The sequence below is a fragment of the Hypanus sabinus genome, chromosome 23 (assembly GCF_030144855.1).
Source record: "Hypanus sabinus isolate sHypSab1 chromosome 23, sHypSab1.hap1, whole genome shotgun sequence".
NCBI classification, from domain to species: domain Eukaryota; kingdom Metazoa; phylum Chordata; class Chondrichthyes; order Myliobatiformes; family Dasyatidae; genus Hypanus; species Hypanus sabinus.
In genome coordinates, this window is record NC_082728.1 from 60744007 (window position 1) to 60765931 (window position 21925).

General features: G+C 53.7%; 2 protein-coding genes across 9 annotated transcripts in view; one reads left to right on the forward strand and one right to left on the reverse strand.

The window, feature by feature from the left end:
- The window catches only part of tmem260 (transmembrane protein 260), a 118502-nt gene extending 116252 nt beyond the window's left edge, over positions 1-2250 (reverse strand). For 3 of the 7 annotated variants that reach the window (XM_059948970.1, XM_059948966.1, XM_059948969.1), the window contains exon 1: positions 2041-2241. In XM_059948970.1, coding sequence (XP_059804953.1) covers positions 2041-2218 — 178 coding nt within the window. In that variant the 5' untranslated portion in view covers positions 2219-2241. Of the gene's footprint in view, positions 1-2040 lie in introns of all 7 variants that reach the window. The other 4 variants (XM_059948972.1, XM_059948974.1, XM_059948968.1 and 1 more) reach the window with 3 other exon arrangements.
- Positions 2251-17558: 15308 nt separating this feature from the next.
- The window catches only part of llgl2 (LLGL scribble cell polarity complex component 2), a 195586-nt gene continuing 191219 nt past the window's right edge, over positions 17559-21925 (forward strand). The window contains exon 1 of one of the 2 annotated variants that reach the window (XM_059948976.1): positions 17559-17716. The gene's annotated coding sequence lies outside the window, so the exon portion shown is untranslated. The other variant, XM_059948975.1, reaches the window with a different exon arrangement.

Here is a 21925-nt window from a genome sequence, read left to right on the forward strand (position 1 = left end):
CCAGCACACCCCCTCACCCTCCCCCTCCCAGCACACCCCCTCATCCTCCATCGCTTCCCCCCTCACCCTCCCCCCCCACCACCACACCCCCCTACCCCCACCACCTCCACACAACACATCCCTCCCCCCTCCCCCCACCCAGCACACCCCTCACCCTCCCCCTCCATCCCCACCCAGCACACCCCTCCCCCTCCATCCCCACCCAGCACACCCCTCCCCTCCCCCTCCATCCCCACCCATCGCTTCCCCCTCACCCTCCCCCTCCATCCCCTCCCAGCACACCCCTCCCCCTCCATCCCCACCCAGCACACCCCTCACCCCTCCACTCCTCCATCGCTTCCCCCTCGCCCCTCCAAGCACACCCCTCACCCACCCATCGCTTCCCCCCTCCCCCTCCATCCCCCTCCCAGCACACCCCTCACCCTCCATCGCTTCCCCCTCCCCCTCCATCCCCTCCCAGCACACTCACCCTCCATCGCTTCCCCCTCCCCCCTCCATCTCCACCCAACACACCCCTCAACCCTCCATCGCTTCCCCCCTCCCCCTCCATCCCCACCCATCGCTTCCCCCTCACCCTCCCCCTCCATCCCCTCCCAGCACACCCCTCCCCCTCCATCCCCACCCAGCACACCCCTCACCCTCCATCGCTTCCCCCCTCCCCCTCCATCTCCACCCAACACACCCCTCACCCTCCATCACTTCCCCCTCCCCCTCCATCCCCTCCCAGCACACCCCTCACCCTCCATCGCTTCCCCCTCCCCCTCCATCCCCTCCCAGCACACCCCCTCACCCTCCATCGCTTCCCCCTCCATCTCCACCCAACACACCCTCACCCTCCATCGCTTCCCCCTCCCCCTCCATCTCCACCCAACACACCCCTCACCCTCCATCGCTTCCCCCCTCCCCCTCCATCCCCACCCAACACACCCCCTCACCCTCCATCGCTTCCCCCCTCCCCCTCCATCCCCTCCCAGCACACCCCTCACCCTCCATCGCTTCCCCCCTCCCCCTCCATCCCCACCCAACACAACCCCTCACCCTCCATCGCTTCCCCCCTCCCCCTCCATCCCCACCCCAACACACCCCTCACCCTCCATCGCTTCCCCCTCCCCCTCCATCTCCACCCAACACACCCCCTCACCCTCCATCGCTTCCCCCTCCCCCCTCCATCCCCTCCTAGCACACCCCTCACCCCTCCATCGCTTCCCCCTCCCCCTCCATCCCCACCCAGCACACTCACCCTCCATCGCTTCCCCCTCCCCCTCCATCCCCACCCAGCACACTCACCCTCCATCGCTTCCCCCTCCCCCTCCATCCCCACCCAGCACACTCACCCTCCATCGCTTCCCCCTCCCCCCTCCATCCCCACCCAGCACACTCACCCTCCATCGCTTCCCCCCTCCCCCTCCATCCCCCTCCCAGCACACCCCCTCACCCTCCATCGCTTCCCCCCTCCCCCTCCATCCCCTCCCAGCACACTCACCCTCCATCGCTTCCCCCTCCCCCCTCCATCCCCTCCCAGCACACTCACCCCTCCATCGCTTCCCCCTCCCCCTCCATCCCCCTCCCAGCACACCCCTCCCCCTCCATCCCCACCCATCGCTTCCCCCTCACCCTCCCCCTCCATCCCCTCCCAACACACTCACCCTCCATCGCTTCCCCCCTCCCCCTCCATCCCCTCCCAGCACACTCACCCTCCATCGCTTCCCCCCTCCCCCTCCATCCCCTCCCAGCACACTCACCCTCCATCGATCCCCCTCCCCCTCCATCCCCACCCAGCACACCCCTCACCCTCCATCGCTTCCCCCTCCCCCTCCATCCCCTCCCAGCACACTCACCCTCCATCGATCCCCCTCCCCCCTCCATCCCCACCCAGCACACTCACCCTCCATCGCTTCCCCCTCCCCCCTCCATCCCCTCCCAGCACACTCACCCTCCATCGCTTCCCCCTCCATCCCCTCCCAGCACACTCACCCTCCATCGATCCCCCTCCCCCCCTCCATCCCCTCCCAACACACCCCTCAGCCCGCCGACACTGACCGGAGTCGCCGCCCGGCACCGCACGGTGCAGTGTTTGCAGGTACACAGAAGCCACGAAGACGAAGAGCAGCGCGGCGGGACCCGACGGCAGCCAGCGCCGGGAGGAAGGGAAGAACCCTCCGGCCTCTCCGTTCCCAGGGAAGCCCATCGCCGCGCCAGCCCCCGTCCCGCACAGCATTCTGGGAGTGTCGGCATAAAATCCTTTAAAGGGGAGGGTGTTGCCTGCCGGGGACGGCGGGTGAGGGTGAGGGTGAGGGTGAGGGTGAGGGTGAGGGTGAGGGTGAGGGGTGAGGGGTGAGGGGTGAGGGGTGAGGGTGAGGGGTGAGGGGTGAGGGTGAGGGGGTGAGGGGGTGAGGGGTGAGGGGGTGAGGGGGGAGGGGTGAGGTGGGAGGGGGAGGGGTGAGGTGGGAGGGGGAGGGTGTTGCCGTTGCCTGCCGGGGACGGCGGGTGAGGGTGAGGGTGAGAGTGTGGGTGTGTTGCCTGCCGGTGATGGCGGGTGAGGGGGGTGAAGGTGAGGGTGTTGCCTGCCGGGGACGGCGGGTGAGGGTGAGGGTGAGGGGTGAGGGGGGGAGGGGTGAGGGGGGAGGGGTGAGGGGGGAAGGGTGAGGGGTGAGGGGGGAGGGTGTTGCCGTTGCCTGCCGGGGACGGCGGGGTGCGGGTGAGGGTGTGGGTGTGGGTGAGGGTGAGGGGGTTGACTGCCGGGGGACGGCGGGTGTGGGTGAGGGGGGAGGGGTGAGGGGTGAGGGGTGTTGCCTGCCGGGGACGGCGGTGAGGGTGAGGGTGAGGGGTGAGGGGTGAGGGTGGGGGGTGAGGGTGGGGGGAGGGGTGAGGGTGGGGTGAGGGGGAGGGGGGAGGGGAGGGGTGAGGGGGAGGGGTGAGGGTGAGGGGGGGAGGGGTGAGGTGGGAGGGGGAGGGTGAGAGTGTGGGTGTTGCCTGCCGGGGACGGCGGGTGAGGGTGAGAGTGTGGGTGCTGCCTGCCGGGGACGGCGGGTGAGGGTGAGGGGTGAGGGGGAGGGGTGAGGGGGAGGGGTGAGGGGGAGGGGTGAGGGGTGAGGGGGAGGGGTGAGGGGTGAGGGGGGAAGGGTGAGGGGGGAGGGGGAGGGTGTTGCCGTTGCCTGCCGGGGACGGCGGGTGAGGGTGAGGGTGAGGGTGTTGACTGCCGGGGACGGTGGGTGAGGGGGAGGGTGAGGGTGTGGGTGAGGGTGAGGATGAGGGTGAGGGTGAGGGTGAGGGTGAGGGGGTTGACTGCTGGGGACGGCGGGTGAGGGTGAGGGTGAGGGGGAGGGTGAGGGTGTTGACTGCTGGGGACGGCGGGTGAGGGTGAGGGTGAGGGGTGATTGGTGAGGGGGGAGGGGTGAGGGGTGAGGGTGTTGACTGCCGGGGACGGCGGGTGAGGGTGAGGGTGAGGGTGAGGGTGTGGGTGAGGGTGTGGGTGTGGGTGTTGACTGCCGGGGACGGCGGGTGAGGGTGAGGGTGAGGATGAGGGTGAGGGTGAGGGTGAGGGTGTTGACTGCCGGGGACGGCGGGTGAGGGTGAGGGTGAGGGTGTTGACTGCCGGGGACGGCGGGTGTGGGTGAGGGTGTGGGTGAGGGTGTGGGTGAGGGTGTGGGTGTGGGTGAGGATGAGGGTGAGGGTGAGGGTGAGGATGAGGGTGAGGGTGAGGGTGAGGATGAGGGTGAGGGTGTGGGTGAGGGTGTGGGGGTTGACTGCCGGGGACGGCGGGTGAGGGTGAGGGTGAGGGTGTGGGGGTTGACTGCCGGGGACGGCGGGTGAGGGTGAGGGTGAGGGGGTTGACTGCTGGGGACGGCGGGTGAGGGTGAGGGTGTTGACTGCCGGGGACGGCGGGTGAGGGGGAGGGTGAGGGGGAGGGTGTGGGTGTGGGTGTTGCCTGCCGGGGACGGCGGGTGAGGGTGAGGGGGAGGGTGAGGATGAGGGTGAGAGTGAGGGTGTTGACTGCCGGGGACGGCGGGTGAGGGTGAGGGTGAGGGGGAGGGTGTGGGTGTGGGTGTTGCCTGCCGGGGACGGCGGGTGAGGGTGAGGGTGAGGGTGAGGGTGTGGGTGTTGACTGCCGGGGACGGTGGGTGAGGGGGAGGGTGAGGGTGAGGGTGTTGCCTGCCGGGGACGGCGGGTGAGGGTGAGGGTGAGGGTGAGGATGAGGGTGTGGGTGTGGGTGTTGCCTGCCGGGGACGGCGGGTGAGGGTGAGGGTGAGGGTGTTGCCTGCCGGGGACGGCGGGTGAGGGTGAGGGTGAGGGTGAGGATGAGGGTGTGGGTGTGGGTGAGGGTGAGGGTGAGGGGGTTGACTGCCGGGGACGGCGGGTGAGGGTGAGGGTGTTGACTGCCGGGGACGGCGGGTGAGGGTGAGGGTGAGGGTGAGGGTGTTGACTGCCGGGGACGGCAGGTGAGGGTGAGGGTGAGGGTGAGGGTGTGGGTGTTGACTGCCGGGGACGGCGGGTGAGGGTGAGGATGAGGGTGAGGGTGAGGATGTGGGTGAGGATGTTGACTGCCGGGGACGGCGGGTGAGGGTGAGGGTGAGGGTGAGGGTGAGGATGTGGGTGAGGATGTTGACTGCCGGGGACGGCGGGTGAGGGTGAGGGTGAGGGTGTTGACTGCCGGGGACGGCGGGTGAGGGTGAGGGTGAGGGTGAGGGTGTTGACTGCCGGGGACGGCGGGTGAGGGTGAGGGTGAGGATGAGGGTGAGGGTGAGGGTGGGGGGTGAGGGGGAGGGTGTGGGTGAGGGTGAGGGTGAGGGTGAGGGTGTGGGTGAGGGTGAGGGTGAGGGTGTTGACTGCCGGGGACGGCGGGTGAGGGTGAGGGTGAGGGTGAGGGTGTGGGTGAGGGTGTTGACAGCCGGGGACGGCGGGTGAGGGTGAGGGTGAGGATGAGGGTGAGGGTGTGGGTGAGGGTGAGGGTGAGGATGAGGGTGAGGGTGAGGGTGAGGGTGGGGGGTGAGGGGGAGGGTGTTGACTGCCGGGGACGGCGGGTGAGGGTGAGGGTGAGGGTGTGGGTGAGGGTGAGGGTGAGGGTGTTGACTGCTGGGGACGGCGGGTGAGGGTGAGGGTGAGGGTGTGGGTGAGGATGAGGGTGAGGGTGAGGGTGTTGACTGCTGGGGACGGCGGGTGAGGGTGAGGGGGAGGGTGAGGGTGTTGACTGCTGGGGACGGCGGGTGAGGGTGAGGGTGAGGGTGTTGACTGCCGGGGACGGTGGGGGAGGGGGAGGGGGAGGGTGAGGGTGAGGGGGAGGGGTGAGGGGTGAGGGTGTTGACTGCCGGGGACGGCGGGGGAGGGGGAGGGGGAGGGTGAGGGGGAGGGGTGAGGGGTGAGGGTGTTGACTGCCGGGGACGGCGGGGGAGGGTGAGGATGAGGGTGAGGGTGAGGGTGAGGGGGTTGACTGCTGGGGACGGCGGGTGAGGGTGAGGGGGAGGGTGAGGGTGTTGACTGCTGGGGACGGCGGGTGAGGGTGAGGGTGAGGGGTGATTGGTGAGGGGGAGGGGTGAGGGGTGAGGGTGTTGACTGCCGGGGACGGCGGGTGAGGGTGAGGGTGAGGGTGAGGGTGAGGGTGTGGGTGAGGGTGTGGGTGTGGGTGTTGACTGCCGGGGACGGCGGGTGAGGGTGAGGGTGAGGGTGAGGATGAGGATGAGGGTGAGGGTGAGGGTGTTGACTGCCGGGGACGGCGGGTGAGGGTGAGGGTGAGGGTGAGGGTGTTGACTGCCGGGGACGGCGGGTGAGGGTGAGGGTGTGGGTGAGGGTGAGGGTGAGGGTGTGGGTGAGGGTGTGGGTGTGGGTGAGGATGAGGGTGAGGGTGAGGGTGAGGGTGAGGGTGTGGGTGAGGGTGTGGGTGTGGGGGTTGACTGCCGGGGACGGCGGGTGAGGGTGAGGGTGAGGGTGAGGGTGTGGGTGTGGGGGTTGACTGCCGGGGACGGCGGGTGAGGGTGAGGGTGAGGGTGAGGGTGAGGGTGTGGGGGTTGACTGCCGGGGACGGCGGGTGAGGGTGAGGGTGAGGGTGAGGGTGTGGGGGTTGACTGCCGGGGACGGCGGGTGAGGGTGAGGATGAGGGTGAGGGTGAGGGTGAGGATGAGGGTGAGGGTGAGGGTGTTGACTGCCGGGCTCGGCGGGTGAGGGTGTGGGTGAGGGTGAGGGTGTGGGTGAGGATGTTGACTGCCGGGGACGGCGGGTGAGGGTGAGGGTGAGGGTGTGGGTGTGGGTGTTGACTGCCGGGGACGGCGGGTGAGGGTGAGGGTGAGGGTGAGGGTGTGGGTGTGGGTGTTGACTGCCGGGGACGGCGGGTGAGGATGAGGGTGAGGGTGAGGATGAGGGTGAGGGTGAGGGTGAGGGGGAGGGTGTGGGTGTGGGTGTTGCCTGCCGGGGACGGCGGGTGAGGGTGAGGGTGAGGGTGAGGGTGAGGGTGTTGACTGCCGGGGACGGTGGGTGAGGGGGAGGGTGAGGGTGAGGGTGTTGCCTGCCGGGGACGGCGGGTGAGGGTGAGGGTGAGGGTGAGGATGAGGGTGTGGGTGTGGGTGTTGCCTGCCGGGGACGGCGGGTGAGGGTGAGGGTGAGGGTGAGGGTGAGGGTGTTGCCTGCCGGGGACGGCGGGTGAGGGTGAGGGTGAGGGTGAGGATGAGGGTGTGGGTGTGGGTGAGGGTGAGGGTGAGGATGAGGGTGAGGGTGAGGGTGTTGACTGCCGGGGACGGCGGGTGAGGGTGAGGGTGAGGGTGAGGGTGAGGGTGAGGGGGTTGACTGCCGGGGACGGCGGGTGAGGGTGAGGGTGAGGGTGTTGACTGCCGGGGACGGCGGGTGAGGGTGAGGGTGAGGGTGTTGACTGCCGGGGACGGCGGGTGAGGGTGAGGGTGAGGGTGTGGGTGTTGACTGCCGGGGACGGCGGGTGAGGGTGAGGGTGAGGGTGAGGGTGTGGGTGTTGACTGCCGGGGACGGCGGGTGAGGATGAGGGTGAGGGTGAGGGTGAGGGTGAGGGTGTTGACTGCCGGGGACGGCGGGTGAGGGTGAGGGTGAGGGTGAGGGTGTTGACTGCCGGGGACGGCGGGTGAGGGTGAGGGTGTGGGTGAGGGTGAGGGTGAGGGTGTGGGTGAGGGTGTGGGTGTGGGTGAGGATGAGGGTGAGGGTGAGGGTGAGGGTGAGGGTGAGGATGAGGGTGAGGGTGAGGGTGAGGGTGTGGGTGAGGGTGTGGGGGTTGACTGCCGGGGACGGCGGGTGAGGGTGAGGGTGAGGGTGAGGGTGAGGGTGAGGATGAGGGTGAGGGTGTGGGGGTTGACTGCCGGGGACGGCGGGTGAGGGTGAGGATGAGGGTGAGGGTGTGGGGGTTGACTGCCGGGGACGGCGGGTGAGGGTGAGGATGAGGGTGAGGGTGAGGATGAGGGTGAGGGTGAGGGTGAGGGTGTTGACTGCCGGGCTCGGCGGGTGAGGGTGTGGGTGAGGGTGAGGGTGTGGGTGAGGATGTTGACTGCCGGGGACGGCGGGTGAGGGTGAGGGTGAGGGTGTGGGTGTGGGTGTTGACTGCCGGGGACGGCGGGTGAGGGTGAGGGTGAGGGTGAGGATGAGGGTGAGGGTGAGGGTGTGGGTGTTGACTGCCGGGCTCGGCGGGTGAGGGTGTGGGTGAGGGTGAGGGTGTTGACTGCCGGGGACGGCGGGTGAGGGTGTGGGTGAGGGTGAGGGTGTTGACTGCCGGGGACGGCGGGTGAGGGTGTGGGTGAGGGTGAGGGTGTTGACTGCCGGGGACGGCGGGTGACGGTGAGGGTGAGGGTGAGGATGAGGGTGAGGGTGAGGATGAGGGTGAGGGTGTGGGTGTTGACTGCCGGGGACGGCGGGTGAGGGTGAAGGTGAGGGTGTTGCCTGCCGGGGACGGCGGGTGAGGGTGAGGGGGAGGGGAGGGTGTTGCCTGCCGGGGACGGCGGGTGAGGGTGAAGGTGAGGGTGAGGATGAGGGGGAGGGTGAGGGTGAGGGTGTTGCCTGCCAGGGACGGCGGGTGCGGGTGTGGGTGAGGGTGAGGGTGAGGGTGAGGGTGTTGCCTGCCGGGGACGGCGGGTGAGGGGGAGGGGAGGGGGTAGGTTGAGAGTATGCAGGCAGTGGGCGAATCAGCCCTCTTGTGCTTTTTGATCTCGTCCCTTGAGATTCCGTTTCACGCAATCCTGCCACTTTGATCTGGCCCAAGCCTTCATTAACCAGGTCCAACACTTGCCTTTCCTGAATCTCGCCCCTCCTGACATAAGACATCGGGTTAGTGGGGGTGTGGCCCGGGTTAATTGGTGTGCGCCTTGTGTCAATGGGGGTGGATGTCCCCTTGGACTTTAGATTAGGTTTGAGGGTAGGGCAGGTGGAGGGTTAGAATTGATGATAGGTGGTAAGGGAGGGTTGAAGACAGGGGTGAATGCTGCCGTGTGCTCCAGTGCTTCCAGGTCTCAGGCTCGGCAGGTCAAGCTTTGAGGAGAAACCGAATGAATGCAAAGAATAAGAGCAGGCGTCCATTCAGCCCTTCACTGCTATGAATGACCTTCCGGCATTAACTCCATATCCAAACGCGTTGGGGGGGTGGGGGTAGGGACCGGGGCTTGCTTTGTTATTGTTGTTCTATCACTTGTTATGTTCTCTGTTCTGCCAAGCAAGGTGTGCATGCTCTGTTGGCACCTGAAGGTGTAGTAACACTGGCAGGCTGCCCCTGGCACACCCTTAGGCGTGTTGGTTAAAGCAAACAACCATCAGGGTCAGGATACATCTGAAAAATGAATTGGACTCTGAATCTGTGCAGAAAGCTGATGGCAGAGGAGAAGAAGCTGTTCCTTAAACACTGTGGGTCTTCAAGACCCTATTGGTAGATCATGTCCCACGTGGTGAGAGTCCTTAATGATGGAGACTGTCTTCTGGAAGATGTCCCCAATGGTGGGGAGGGTTGCACTTGTGATGGAGCTGACTCAATCTACAAACCTCTGCAGCCTCTTTTGATCGTGTGCATTGAGCCTCCGCATTGATCAGTATGCTCTCCACCACACATCGGTCGGTATCTTTTGTTTATTTGCAAATTAAACTTCATTCATAAATAATATACAGAACTGTAACCAATAATACAGAAGCAGCAAAGCATAGTTTTTCTTACAGTCAGTGTCCTCCAGTCTATACATTAATAATGTTACCAAATCTATTCATTTGTAATGTTAGTACAGCATATTCTATATAAATGGACCCCTTTGTGTTGTCTTTGGACAATACATACTTTGAGGTCTGGAGAGGCTTTTCAACAAGTCACAGTGCCTCAGTGTCCAGTAGAGGCTGGATCTTGGACTGCAGTCTCCCCCAAAATGAAGGGGAAAGACTGCTTCAGCGTGTCATAGAAAACCTACAGCACAATACAGGCCATTCAGCCCACAAAGCTGTGCTGAACATGTCCTGATCTTAGATATTACCTAGAGATACCCATAGCCCTCTATTCTTCTGAGCTCCATGTACCTGTCCAGGAGTCTCTTAAAAGACCCCATTGTATCCACTGTTGCCGGCAGCCCATTCCACGCACTCGCTGCTCTCTGTATGAAAAAAAAACTTACCGCTGACATCTCCTCTGTAACACCTACCAAGCACCTTAAAACTGTGCTCTCTCATGTTAGCTATCTCATCATCTTATACACCTCTATCAGGTCACCTCTCATCCTCTGTCACTCCAAGGAAATAAGGCCAAGTTTACTCGTAAGGCATGATCCCCAATCTAGCCAACATCCTTGTAAATCTCCTCTGCACCCTTTCTATGGTTTCCACATCCTTCCTAAAGTGAGGTGACCAGAATTGAGCTCAGTTCTCCAAGTGGGGTCTGACCAGGATCCTATACAGCTGCAACATTACCTCTCAGCTCCTAAACTCAATCCCACAATTGATGAAGGCCAATACATCATATGCTTTCTTAACCACAGAGTCAACCTGCACAGCACGTACTCCTGCAGCCATGGATGTGCCAGTTGTCAGTGTTTCCTTATGGGTATCTCATTGTGTTGGAAATCCAGTACATTTCATGAGTCCCCTGTTACCCAGCTGCTCAGGATGAATTTCGACATGAACCCTTATCCCCTTTTCCAGATTTTCTTCACCCTCCAAGCAGCTCAGCTTTATCTAACAAACCTTTGCACATTCTCTCTGAGAGCACCAAGACTCCTTGTGCTATTCAGCCTCTCTTAGTCTTTGCCCCATCAAAGACTTTGTTTCTCCACTTCTGATAATACACAGATAATAGTGGCAATTGAACTACTGCTTGTCCCAGTGATTGTTGATGGTTTTTATATAGCAGGTGTCTATAGAACCACTGGCCCCCATAAGTCACCTGAGTGCAGAAGAGATGTTTCCAATCAGAGTGTTGTCCCCATGTGGTTCATTTCATGATCTATAATTGAAAGTTCTGGCATGACCCAGAGCAGACCAGTGAAATTGTCCATTGGCTTGTTTCAATTGTGAGATTGAAGTTTCCATTTTTATGTCAATTATTAAACTTTTCTAATTCCTGATGACTGTGATATCATTATTGTGCTTTTGCACGTACTGATTACTGGGATCCTCAATGTACTAATTACTCTGGTGAGTCCTGTTTGAGTCCTCGGATGTGTTGAATACAGTGCTCTCTTTGTGTTCCAAACTCTCTGTACTTCATGCACTAACTACAATGATCTTTTGTGCACTGATTACTGAGATCTCCAAGCTGATGGTTAGACTAATCACCCATATATTAATAATTCTTATCTCCCATGTAGTTTATTGAATTCACGTATAGCTTTCACAGTAATTTCCCATGTAATGATTTCTGTGCTCTTGCACGTTCATCTTCTGTGATGAGTTACACTTGCATGAGCTACACTTGCATGAGCTCTCCTGTGTACTGAATATCATGGGCTGCCATCTACAGATATAACAATTACAGCAAGGAAACAGGCCATCTCGGCCTTTCTAGTCTGTGCCGAACGCTTACTCTCACCTAGTCCCACTGACCCGCTGTGGTAAACTATTTATACCTGTCCGGACATGCCCCTCTGCTGACTGCTCCTGTGGCTCCTCCCACAGACTCCTGTATAAAGGCAATTGGGGTGCTGATCCTCCCTCAGTCTTCGACATGTTGTGCTCCCTTTTCGCTGTTAATTAAAGCCTATTGTTCACTTCCAGTCTTCTAGAGTTATTGATGGTGCATCACCCGCACTCAGCCCATAACCCTCCATTCCTTTCCTGTCCATATACCTATCCAATTTTACTTTAAATTACAATACCGAAACTGCCTCTACCACTTCTACTGGAAGCTCGTTCCACACAGCTACCACTCTCTGAGTAAAGAAATTCCCCCTCTTGTTACCCCTAAACTTTTGCCCCCTAACTCTCAACTCACATCCTCTTGTTTGAATCTCCCCTACTCTCAATGGAAAAAGCCTATCCACGTCACCTCTATCTATCCCCCTCATAATTTTAAATACCTCTATCAAGTCCCCTCTCAACCTTCTACGCTCCAAAGAATAAAGACCTAACTTGTTCAATCATTCCCTGTAACTTAGGTGCTGAAACCCAGGTAACATTCTAGTAAATCTTCTCTGTACTCTCTCTATTTTGTTGACATTGTTCCTGTAATTCGGTGACCAGAACTGTACACAATACTCCAAATTCGGCCTTACCAATACCTTGTACAATTTTAACATTACATCCCAACTCCTATTCTCAATGCTCTGATTTATAAAGGCCAGCATACCAAAAGCTTTCTTCACCATCCTATCCACATGAAATTCCACCTTCAGGGAACTATGCACCATTATTCCTAGATCACTCTGTTCTACTGCATTCCTCAATGCCCTACCATTTACCATGTATGTCCTATTTTGATTAGTCCTACCAAAATGTAGCACCTCACACTTATCAGTATTAAACTCCATTTGCCATCGTTCAGCCCACCCTTCTAACTGGCCTAAATCTCTCTGCAAACTTTCAAAACCTACTTCATTATCCACAATGCCACCTACCTTAGTATCATCTGCATACTTAATAATCCAATTTACCACCCCATCATCCAGGTCATTAATGTATCTGACAAACAACATTGGACCCTGTACAGATCCCTGAGGCACACCACTAGTCATTGGCCTCCAACCTGACAAACAGTTATCCACCACTACTCTCTGGCATCTCCCATCCAGCCACTGTTGAATCTATTTTACTACTTCAATATTAATACCTTACGATTGAACCTTCCTAACTAACCTTCCATGCAGAACCTTGTCAAAGACCTTACTGAAGTCCATATAGACAAGATTCACTGCTTTACCCTTGTCAACCTTCCTTGTAACCTCTTCAAAAAATTCAGTAAGGTTTGTCAAACATGACCTTCCACACAAAAATCCAAGTTGACGGTTCCTAATCAGACCCTGTCTATCCAGATAATTATATATACCATCTCTAAAAATACTTTCCATTAATTTACCCACCACTGACGTCAAATTGACAGGCCTATAATTGCTAGATTTACTCTTAGAACCCTTTTTAAACAATGAAACCACATGAGCAATATGCCAATCCTCCGGCACCATCCCCGTTTCTAACGACATTTGAAATATTTCTGTCAGAGCCCTTGCTATTTCTACACTAACTTCCCTCAAGGTCCTAGGGAATATCCTGTCAGGACCCAGAGATTTATCCACTTTTATATTCCTTAAAAGCACCAGTACTTCTTCCTCTTTAATCATCATAGTTTCCACAACTTCCCTACTTGTTTCCCTTACCTTACACAATTCAATATCCTTCTCCTTAGTGAATACCGAAGAAAAGAAATTGTTCAAAATCTCCCCCATCTCTTTCGGCTCCACACATAGCTGTCCACTTTGATTCTCCAAGGGACCAATTTTATCCCTCACTATCCTTTTGCTATTAATATAACTGTAGAAACCCTTTGGATTTGCTTTCACCTTACTTGCCAAAGTCACCTCATATCTTCTTTTAGCTTTTCTAATTTCTTTCTTAATATTCTTAAATTCTTTATATTCCTCGAACATCTCATTTACTCCATGCTGCCCATATTTATTGTAGATATCTCTTTTCTTCCTAACCAAGTTTCCAATATTCCTTGAAAACCATGGCTCTCTCAAAATTTTAACCTTTCCTTTCAACCTAACAGGAACATAAAGATTCTGTACCCTCAGAATTTCACCTTTAAATGACCGCCATTTCTCTATTACATCCTTCCCATGAAACAAATTGTCCCACTCCACTCCTTCTAAATCCTTTTGCATCTCCTCAGAGTTAGCCTTTCTCCAATTAAAAATCTCAACCTTGGGTCCAGTCCTATCCTTCTCCATAATTATATTGAAACTAATGGCATTGTGATCACTGGACCCGAAATAATTCGGGTCCAGTGATTTGGGACGAGAGATAATTCTGATCTCTCATGCAATTGGTGATTCTCCATGCACCGATCACTAAACTCTCCTGATTGTTGATTTAAAAGTCTCCGACAAAATATTGGCCTATGTGACTCTCAGCAATGTAGTTATTACAGCTGCTGCCCCACGGCTCCTGCAGCCTGGATTTAATCCCGACCTCCTGTCTGTGCATCAGACGACTTCACTCACCTCAACTCTGACCTGATTCTACAACCTATGCACTCATTTCAATTCTACTTCCCATTTCTATTCCCGTTCCAACATGTCAGTCCATGGCCTCCTCTACTGTTGTGATGAGGCTACACTCAGGTTGGAGGACCTGATTCTACAACCTATGCACACTCACCTTCAAGGACTCTAAGACTGGTGTTTGTTTATTTACTCAGTATCAGTTTTGTTTGTACCTGCACAGTTTGTCTTCTGCACATTACAGTAGTTGCTTTGTGTGTGGTTTCTCATTGATTCCATTCTATTTCATCGTTGTACTGTGAATGCCCACTAGAAAACAAATCTCGGAGTAGTATATGATTATATATACACACTATGATATAAATTTACTTTTAATTTTTAACTTTTAAGTTTGCATGTTCTTCCTGCGACTGTCTGATGTGATTTAGTGGGTTAGCTGCTGTAAAATGCCCCTGATGTGTAAGTAAGCATCGAGTCTGGTGGGAAAGAGAGTTGATGGAATGAATGTGGGTGAGAAAACAGGATAACACAAGCTGAGTGTAAGTGGGCATTGGGACTATGGCTGAAGGCACTGGAGAACATGGCAAGACTTCACTCATTACAACAAGTATCCATTCTCTTGGTTGTCCTCTGTGCAGAATCTGCCAAACTCAAAGCACATCAGAGGAGCCCAGTAGTGAAACATTTAGTGTATAGTTAGGGTTAGTGAGTGTAATGGTTAGGGTTAGTGAGTGTAATGGTTAGGGTTAGTGAGTTGCGTGCTTGCTATATTAATGCCAGAAGCATAGCAAGCTGCTCAGCATAATCCTTGCTGATTTGATTCAACACAAATGACACATTTCACAGTATGTTTTGACGTACATGTGACAAATAAAGCTAATCTTTATCTTTTGATTTTTATACTCACAAGATGAAAGGTAACTAGTGATTCAACACTATTTCTATAGTTACAAGAACATTGCTTACTTCAATATTTTGTGTCTGACAAATGACATATTTACAGTAACTGTCAGTGAAGGTGCAAACACCTTTGTTGGTCCCTCCTGCCAACAAGTGAAAATCCATAATTCTACGTTGGACGATATTTCCCTCACCTTGCACAGATGTCATTGTTTAATGTTGTTATGTTATCTTTGTTTATCGTGTCTTGCAAGTCATGTACATCTTATGTTAAGTTATGTTTGTAATGTACTGCACTGCTGAGAAAAGATTAATTTTCTTGACATTTGTACCCTGGGAATGTACATACAGTGGTCACTTCATCATATATGTCCTGTACCTAATAAATTGGTCATTGGTTATCTGCTGCTGTAGCCCATCCACATCTCTGAATGCACAACAAATCAAGGATTGATGTGTCGTGTGTTCAGAGATGCTCTTCTGCACACCACTGTTGTAACATGTGGTTATTTGAGTTATTGTCGTCTTCCTGTCAGCTTGAACCAGTCTGGTCATTCTCCTCTGACCTCTCTCATTGACAAGCTGTTTTTACCCACATCACTGGATGTTTTCTTTCTGTTTTTGCACCAGTGCCAACCTTACAGCATGAACCTGCTCTGACCGACACCCCTATCAACCACATGGGCTCTGCACCCTCTCTGGCACCCAGGTGTACGACCAACTCTGAACTTTCTGCAATGCCTGGTACTGGTCGTCCATCATGATCAGAGGTGTATGTCAGTTCTTTGCTACCTGCCCTCAATGTGCCCAGTGCAATCAGTGGCCTTTGGGCTCCTACCGACCCTGTGAGGCCCGTGGTCCTACATCCCCTTGCGTTTCACAAGTTTTCACCATCTGATGGGGCCTCAGTGACCATGACAGTGGCAATGGGCAACACACACAAAATGCTGGAGAAACTCAGCAGGCCAGGCAGCATCTACAGAAGCAAGTCCAGTCAACGTTTCAGGCCGAATCCCTTTGCCTGTGGTGGGTTGGTTCTCTGAGGCAGCCCACCACATTTTCCTCCCCAAACTTCTGTCAGCCACTGGTCTCAAGATACTGTGTTGAACCCGAGTCTACAAATCATCTCCCATTTCTGGCCAGCCTTCTGTTCCCTCCTCCACACCTCAGTGAGTTTGTCCCCGGCTATTGTCTGCGAACCAATGGTCAGTCAGAAGGACCCACTCAGCAAGTGGAGAGATCTATGTGATGCTTTGCCACATCTAACCCTCCTCAGAGCAGGCGTAATTCTTCTGGGTTGAGCTGCCCCACAGTTTACACACCTCCTCTGCCATGGGTATGTCACCCTTTGAGGTGCTTCATGCCTATCTACCCCCTTTGCTCTCTGTGGAGGAGCCAATGATGGAGGGTACATCCACCAGGGCCCTGGTTTGTCTGCTTGGAAGAGGCCATGGAGAACCATCCTAACTACCAGCATGGCTAGCGGCATCAGGCTAACCCCTAGCGGCAGCCAGCCAGACTATGCTAGTCTGGGGACTGGGTTTGGCTGTCCACTCAAGGTCTTCCCCTGCACAATGACTCCTGGAAGCTCTCCTCCAGTTCATTGATCCCTTCAAGATCATCCATCGCATCAACCCAGTCACTCACTGTCTCCAGCTGCCACCGGATCACACCAACCTTCCACGTGTTGTGCCTTATGGATCACTCAGTCCACCTGAGGGTGGTGGAAGGTGGTCCAGTGTACGTGGTTCACGTTATCGTGGATGGGGTGTGCAGTACCTGGTCGACCGGGAAGAATACCAGGCCTGAATGAGAGGTCTTCGCTGTCATTTTGGATCCATTGCTCGTCGAGAAATTCACTTGACCCATCTGAATTGCCGTGGGCTGTTGGATGCCAATGTAGGAAGGAGATCCCGTCAGGCATGCACCAGAATCGCCTGTCACTTATTTTCTATTCATCACCTGCAGCCTATTTAAACCCACCACTCATTCACAGTCCTTGTTCACTCATCGAACCAGCTAGTCTCAACCAATCGCTCCTCACCTTCTGTTACCTTGTTTCTTTAATATCTGTTCTCTCCTGTTTTGTGGCTCCTTGTGGCTTGTTACTTTGCAGTTTATTAGTAAAGTATCATTTACTGCTAAATCATCTCTACTGCTTTGCTTTGAGGTCAAGCCTCCTCACAATTGCTGACACCCTTGGAGTTATCTGTCGTGGACAGAAAACACAAACACACAAAATTAGTTCTGTGATGGAGTAAGTACACCCATGACCATGTTCGATCTGCTAAGTGACAAAATAACCTGTCTTGTAGTTGGTTGACTGACCTGGGCCATTAGATCCTAAAGCCACTGATGATGTCCTTTTTTCATCGTCCTCTGAAGTTGATAGTATGTTTGGAGGTCATTAATTCTTCTGCAATCCATTGTATCCACTGTACAGCTTCGCCAGAGTCCCATTGGCCGGACTTACCTGTGGTGTAAGGTTGGACTCTGACAGGCAGTTGGTTTGATGTAGGCCGATTGAACGTAGCCACCATTGTCTTATGCTTGGTTGATGCAAACCATAACATTTCATGTTACAAACCCTATCTCTTGACACCATTTAATTCCAAAACTGATCACAGTTTGTATTTTACATTCCAAAAGGGTTTTTGAGACTGGGTGGTCTTTGTGCTAATACCTGCTATGCCTATTGCATAACCCCTAAAGATGCCCAATTTCTAACTGTGTCTAACCCTTTAACAGTAGGTGCTTGATAATTGGCATGTTATTTTTGCACCACGGGATTAGTGTCCCTCTGTTTCACTCCTTGACCCTGTAACACACAATCAGATCTATGAATGCTATATCCTTCATCCCTATCTGGACATGTATTGCCTCTCTTTTTCTGACATTTCTACCAAAAGCACCTGTGTTTCTTCAATAATCAAAGGCAATGATCAGCAGCTCAAACAGGTGGTATTCAGTCTAATATCCTCGTGTTAATTTAAGGCTGGTATTTTGCGTCCTCGGCCGTGGCTGCCCCGTTTCGGGGCGCGGTGCAGAGGGGAAGGAGGCGCTGCTCTGATTGCGCGGAGCGGAGCCGGCCCGGCGCAGCTCCTTTAAGAGGCTACCTGGCGCCCGCACCTGGCCGGCGGAAAGGGCGGCGCTGGATCCGGCTGGGAGGCAGCGCGACTTGGCCGACAACCCAGGTAGGTGCGAGCGGCGCGGCGGGGCGGCACGGCACGGCACACCCTCCCCTCCCCTCGACTGGCCGGGCTGCCCGGCTTGGGGCCTAGGGTGGAAGGCACAGCCTCGGGCTCGGTTGCCGGGAGAAATGAGGCTCCAGGGACTCTGCGGAGCCGGGTGCTGTTGCAGTCGAGTGTTCGGCCAGAGGTGTTGACCAGGCCGCGATCCAGCCGGGTAAACGCTGCTGCTAGTTTCGTCTTGTCGGCTGCTGTCTGAGGGGGTAACACGGAAAATGCTGGGGAAACTCAAAGGGTCTATGGAAATGAACAAACTGTCGACGGTTCAGGCCGAGACCCTTCATTAGCAAGTGTAAATGGGTACTTCACCCATGGTGGTTGATATAACTGCCTAGAAGTGTAATAATTGGCAGAAGGTAATAATTATGTTAAAAATTGTTGGAGCTTTTTAACCATGTAGGTAACTAGATACAGGAACTTAAATGGTTAACTGTTAAGACTGGTTTGTGTGATTTTCGGTTACTGATAAACTTGGAGGGATTGATAAATTCAATTATCGTGTTTTCTTGCACGCCGTAATGACCATCTGCGATCTCTTGCACGCTGCCTCTTCCTTACCCCTGGCCGCACACTGCAAGGGGTGAGTGAATTGCTGCGGGTCAGCGGGTGCATGGTTTAGGGGACTATGGAGCTGTACCCGTGTAGTTTGTGCTCTACATGTGATGCGTGCCTAAATGTTTTCTCTCTATTGTTAGTTTGCTAGTGGTTTAGTTGTTGGCTTTTTGCCTCTCAGAATGACTGAATCAGTTGGGGGTGCATGAGAGGGAATAGTTGAAATTGTTTCCTGATTTGGGTCACTAAAGGATTCTTCAGTCAGCGCAGTATTTTATGTGGCGTGTTTGGGCCTCGATACCGCCAGAAGGGGGCAGTGCGGGTTTCGGAGCTCCTCTTCGCTCAGGGAGTGGTCCAGTGAGGTGCTGAGTCTTCCTCACAACACTGCTACTAAAGTTGGGGGTTACACAATTGTGTACGTGAAAGTGTGAATGTGCCCATTCATATATCAAACAAGTAAATGTAAGTGTTTATTGGCTTGTCTGTTGTGGAATTGTACTCAGTTGTGTATATGATAACGTTTCTATTTATTTCTTTAACTTGTGTTTAAAAGCTGAAGAGAAATGAAACTTGTCCTGATGTTGCTATGAGTATTTAAGATTTCAGATTAACTTTTAAATTCTCTTCTGATTCTTGAGCTGAGGAAGGCATTTGTAGTTGAAAATTCAGGATGAGTGGGAGAAACACCCCATGCAGTGGCTTCGCAAGCTCAGTGTCCAAAAGCCCTTCAGTTCTGTCTACATAATGCAAGAAAAGTGTTGTGTAATTTGTGCACATCTCACTCTGGTAAATTGTAAATCAAAGCCTTGTTAATTATTTTTCAGGATTTAGATGTCGCTGTTAAGGCCAGTGATAATCACCTATTCCTCTGACATTTTTAACAGATGGGGCGTTCCACCTTGAATTGCTTCTGGCCTTTTAGGGAAAGTACTGTCTCAGCTGTGGAGTAGACTGGATGTTAAACCAGTGATACTGACAAACACAATAGAATCTGCAGATTCTGGAAATCTTGATCAACATAGAGTGCCTGAAGAATTCAGCAAGTTAGGCCGCATCTATGAAGGGGAATAGAGTTGACTTTTCGGGCTGAGATCCTGTATTCCCCCCATAGATATGCAGTTCAAAGGGCTACGTGCAGGTCATATCCCCGTTCCTGCCTTGCCTTCCTGGATGTTCGGGAGGTGCCAGGTAACTGTGGTGCATTCTGCACATGGTGCATATTTACTCTTTTGGGCATCTGTGGAAGGAGTGAATAATCAAGGTCCTGGATGGAGTAACAAAAGCTTTGTCCCAGATATGGTCAGGTCATTCTTCTTTGGTTGGTGGTGCCCTTTGAATTGTTAATCATGGATTACCAGTTGTCTGAAGCAGAATGGTCTGGCATAATACAAACTAGTGATCTGATTATTGGTGTCTCAGCACCAACTATGACAAAACCTCCCATCAAGTCATTAGTGCTTGAATAGATCATAGAAACGTAGAAACATAGAAAACCCTTTGTCAGGTCTCGGCCTGAAATGTTGACAGCACTTCTTCCTATAGATGCTGCCTGGCCTGCTGCGTTCCACTGGCATTTTGTGTGTGTTGCTTGAATTTCCAGCATCTGCAGATTTCCTCATGTTAATGTCCTTGTAAATCTCCTCTGCGCCCTTTTTATGGTTTCCACATCCTTCTTGTAGTGTGGCGACAGGAACTGAGCACAGTACTCCAAGTTGGGTCTGACCAGGGTCCTATATAACTGCAACATTACCTCTCGGCTGCTAGATTCAATTCCATGGTTGATAAAGGCCAATACACTGTATGCCTTCTTAACCACAAAGTCAACCTGTGCAGCTGCTTTGAGCGTCCTATGGACTCTGACTCCCAAGATCCCTCTGATCCTCCACACTGCCAAGAGTCTTACCATTAAAACTATATTCTGCCATCATATTTGACCTACCAAAATGAACCACCTCACACTTATCTGAGTTGAACTCCATCTGCTACTTCTCAGCCCAGTTTTGCATCCCATCGATGTCCTGCTGTAACCTCTGACAGCCCTCCACACTATCCACAACACCTCCAACCTTTGTGTCATCAGCAAACTTACTAACCCATCTCTCCACTTACTCATCGTGATTTTTATAAATGACCTGGATGAAGAAGGGTCCCAGAACAGATTCCTGAGCCACACCACTGGTCACCAAGCTCATGCAGAATATGACCTGTCTACAACCACTCTTTGCCTTCTGTGGGCAAGCCAGTTCTGGAACCACAAAGCAATGTCCCCTTGGATCCCGTGCCTCCTTACTTTCTCAATAAGCCTTGCAAATGGGGTATCTTATCAAATGCCTTGCTGAAATCCATATATACTACATCTACTGCTCTTCCTTCATCAATGTGTATAGTCACATCCTCAAAAAAATTCGATCAGGCTTGTAAGGCACAACCTGCCCTTGACAAAGCTGTGCTGACTATTCCTAATCATATTATACCTCTCCAAATGTTGATAAATCCTGCCTCTCAGGATCTTCTCCATCAACTTACCAACCACTGAGGTAAGACTCACTGGTCTATAATTTCCTGGGCTATCTCTTCTCCCTTTCTTGAATAGAAGTAATTAGTTGGACTGGATTTGTTTTGTTTTGTGAAAGGACATGCCTGATCAAATCTCCACAGTCGGCCAGTGCCAATGTTCAGAGCTTGATATGCTGTTGGCCAGGCTGAAACACAAGACTTAGCTCTGTACCCATGATGTTACCCGGTCCTCGATTCTTTGCTGTCCTCAGTGATTCCTTGATATTTTGTAGAGTGAATTGAATTAGCTGAAGTCTGGCTTGTCTTACTATCTTTCAGTTAGTCCTTACGAAGGGTCTCAGCCCGAAACGTCGACTGTACTACTTCCTATAGATGCTGCCTGGCCTGCTGCGTTCCACTGTCATTTTGGATGTGTTGTCTGGCTTGAGTGATGGTTTTGAGGAAGCCCTGATGGGTCTCCCATTTGACAATACAATGGCAACTGCTTCATATCTTTAGTCCATGTGTACATTCTCCTGTCATTGTTGAGGAAATTATCCTTGGAGCCACCTCCCCCCATTTGCTGCTAAAACTGCAGACTTGATCTGTTGGGCATGATTATTTAGCTGTGTCCATTGCACGCAGTCCTGTGCAGCTTAACTTTGTTCTGCTCCCAGTGTGCCATTGCTTAATTGAACTAAGGTTAATTGGTGATAGAAGTAAGGGATATACTGGGTTGTGAGGTTACAGAGTGTAGTGGTGTATAGGGTGCTGCTGGTTCAGAGTCTTAAGCACCCAGATCTGTGCTGAATTTATCCTACTTGATACAAATGTAGTGCCTCACAATGTGAAGGTGAATTTTATTTCCATATGTACCATGCAGCAGTTACTTGTCATAGATGCATTTGAAGAAAGTCATAGTTTTATACCTTGGTTGTTTGTCAATGTCAAAGTTCATTCTGTGCTCTTGATGCTTCCAGAGTTACAGTATTTCAAAGTTGCTGCATGTGGAGGAACATTGATTTATCAGTTGAGAGAGAAGGCTTTTGTTTAACAATATGAAAATAGTGACAGTCTTACCCTAACATCTCAAGAGTCATGCCTCTC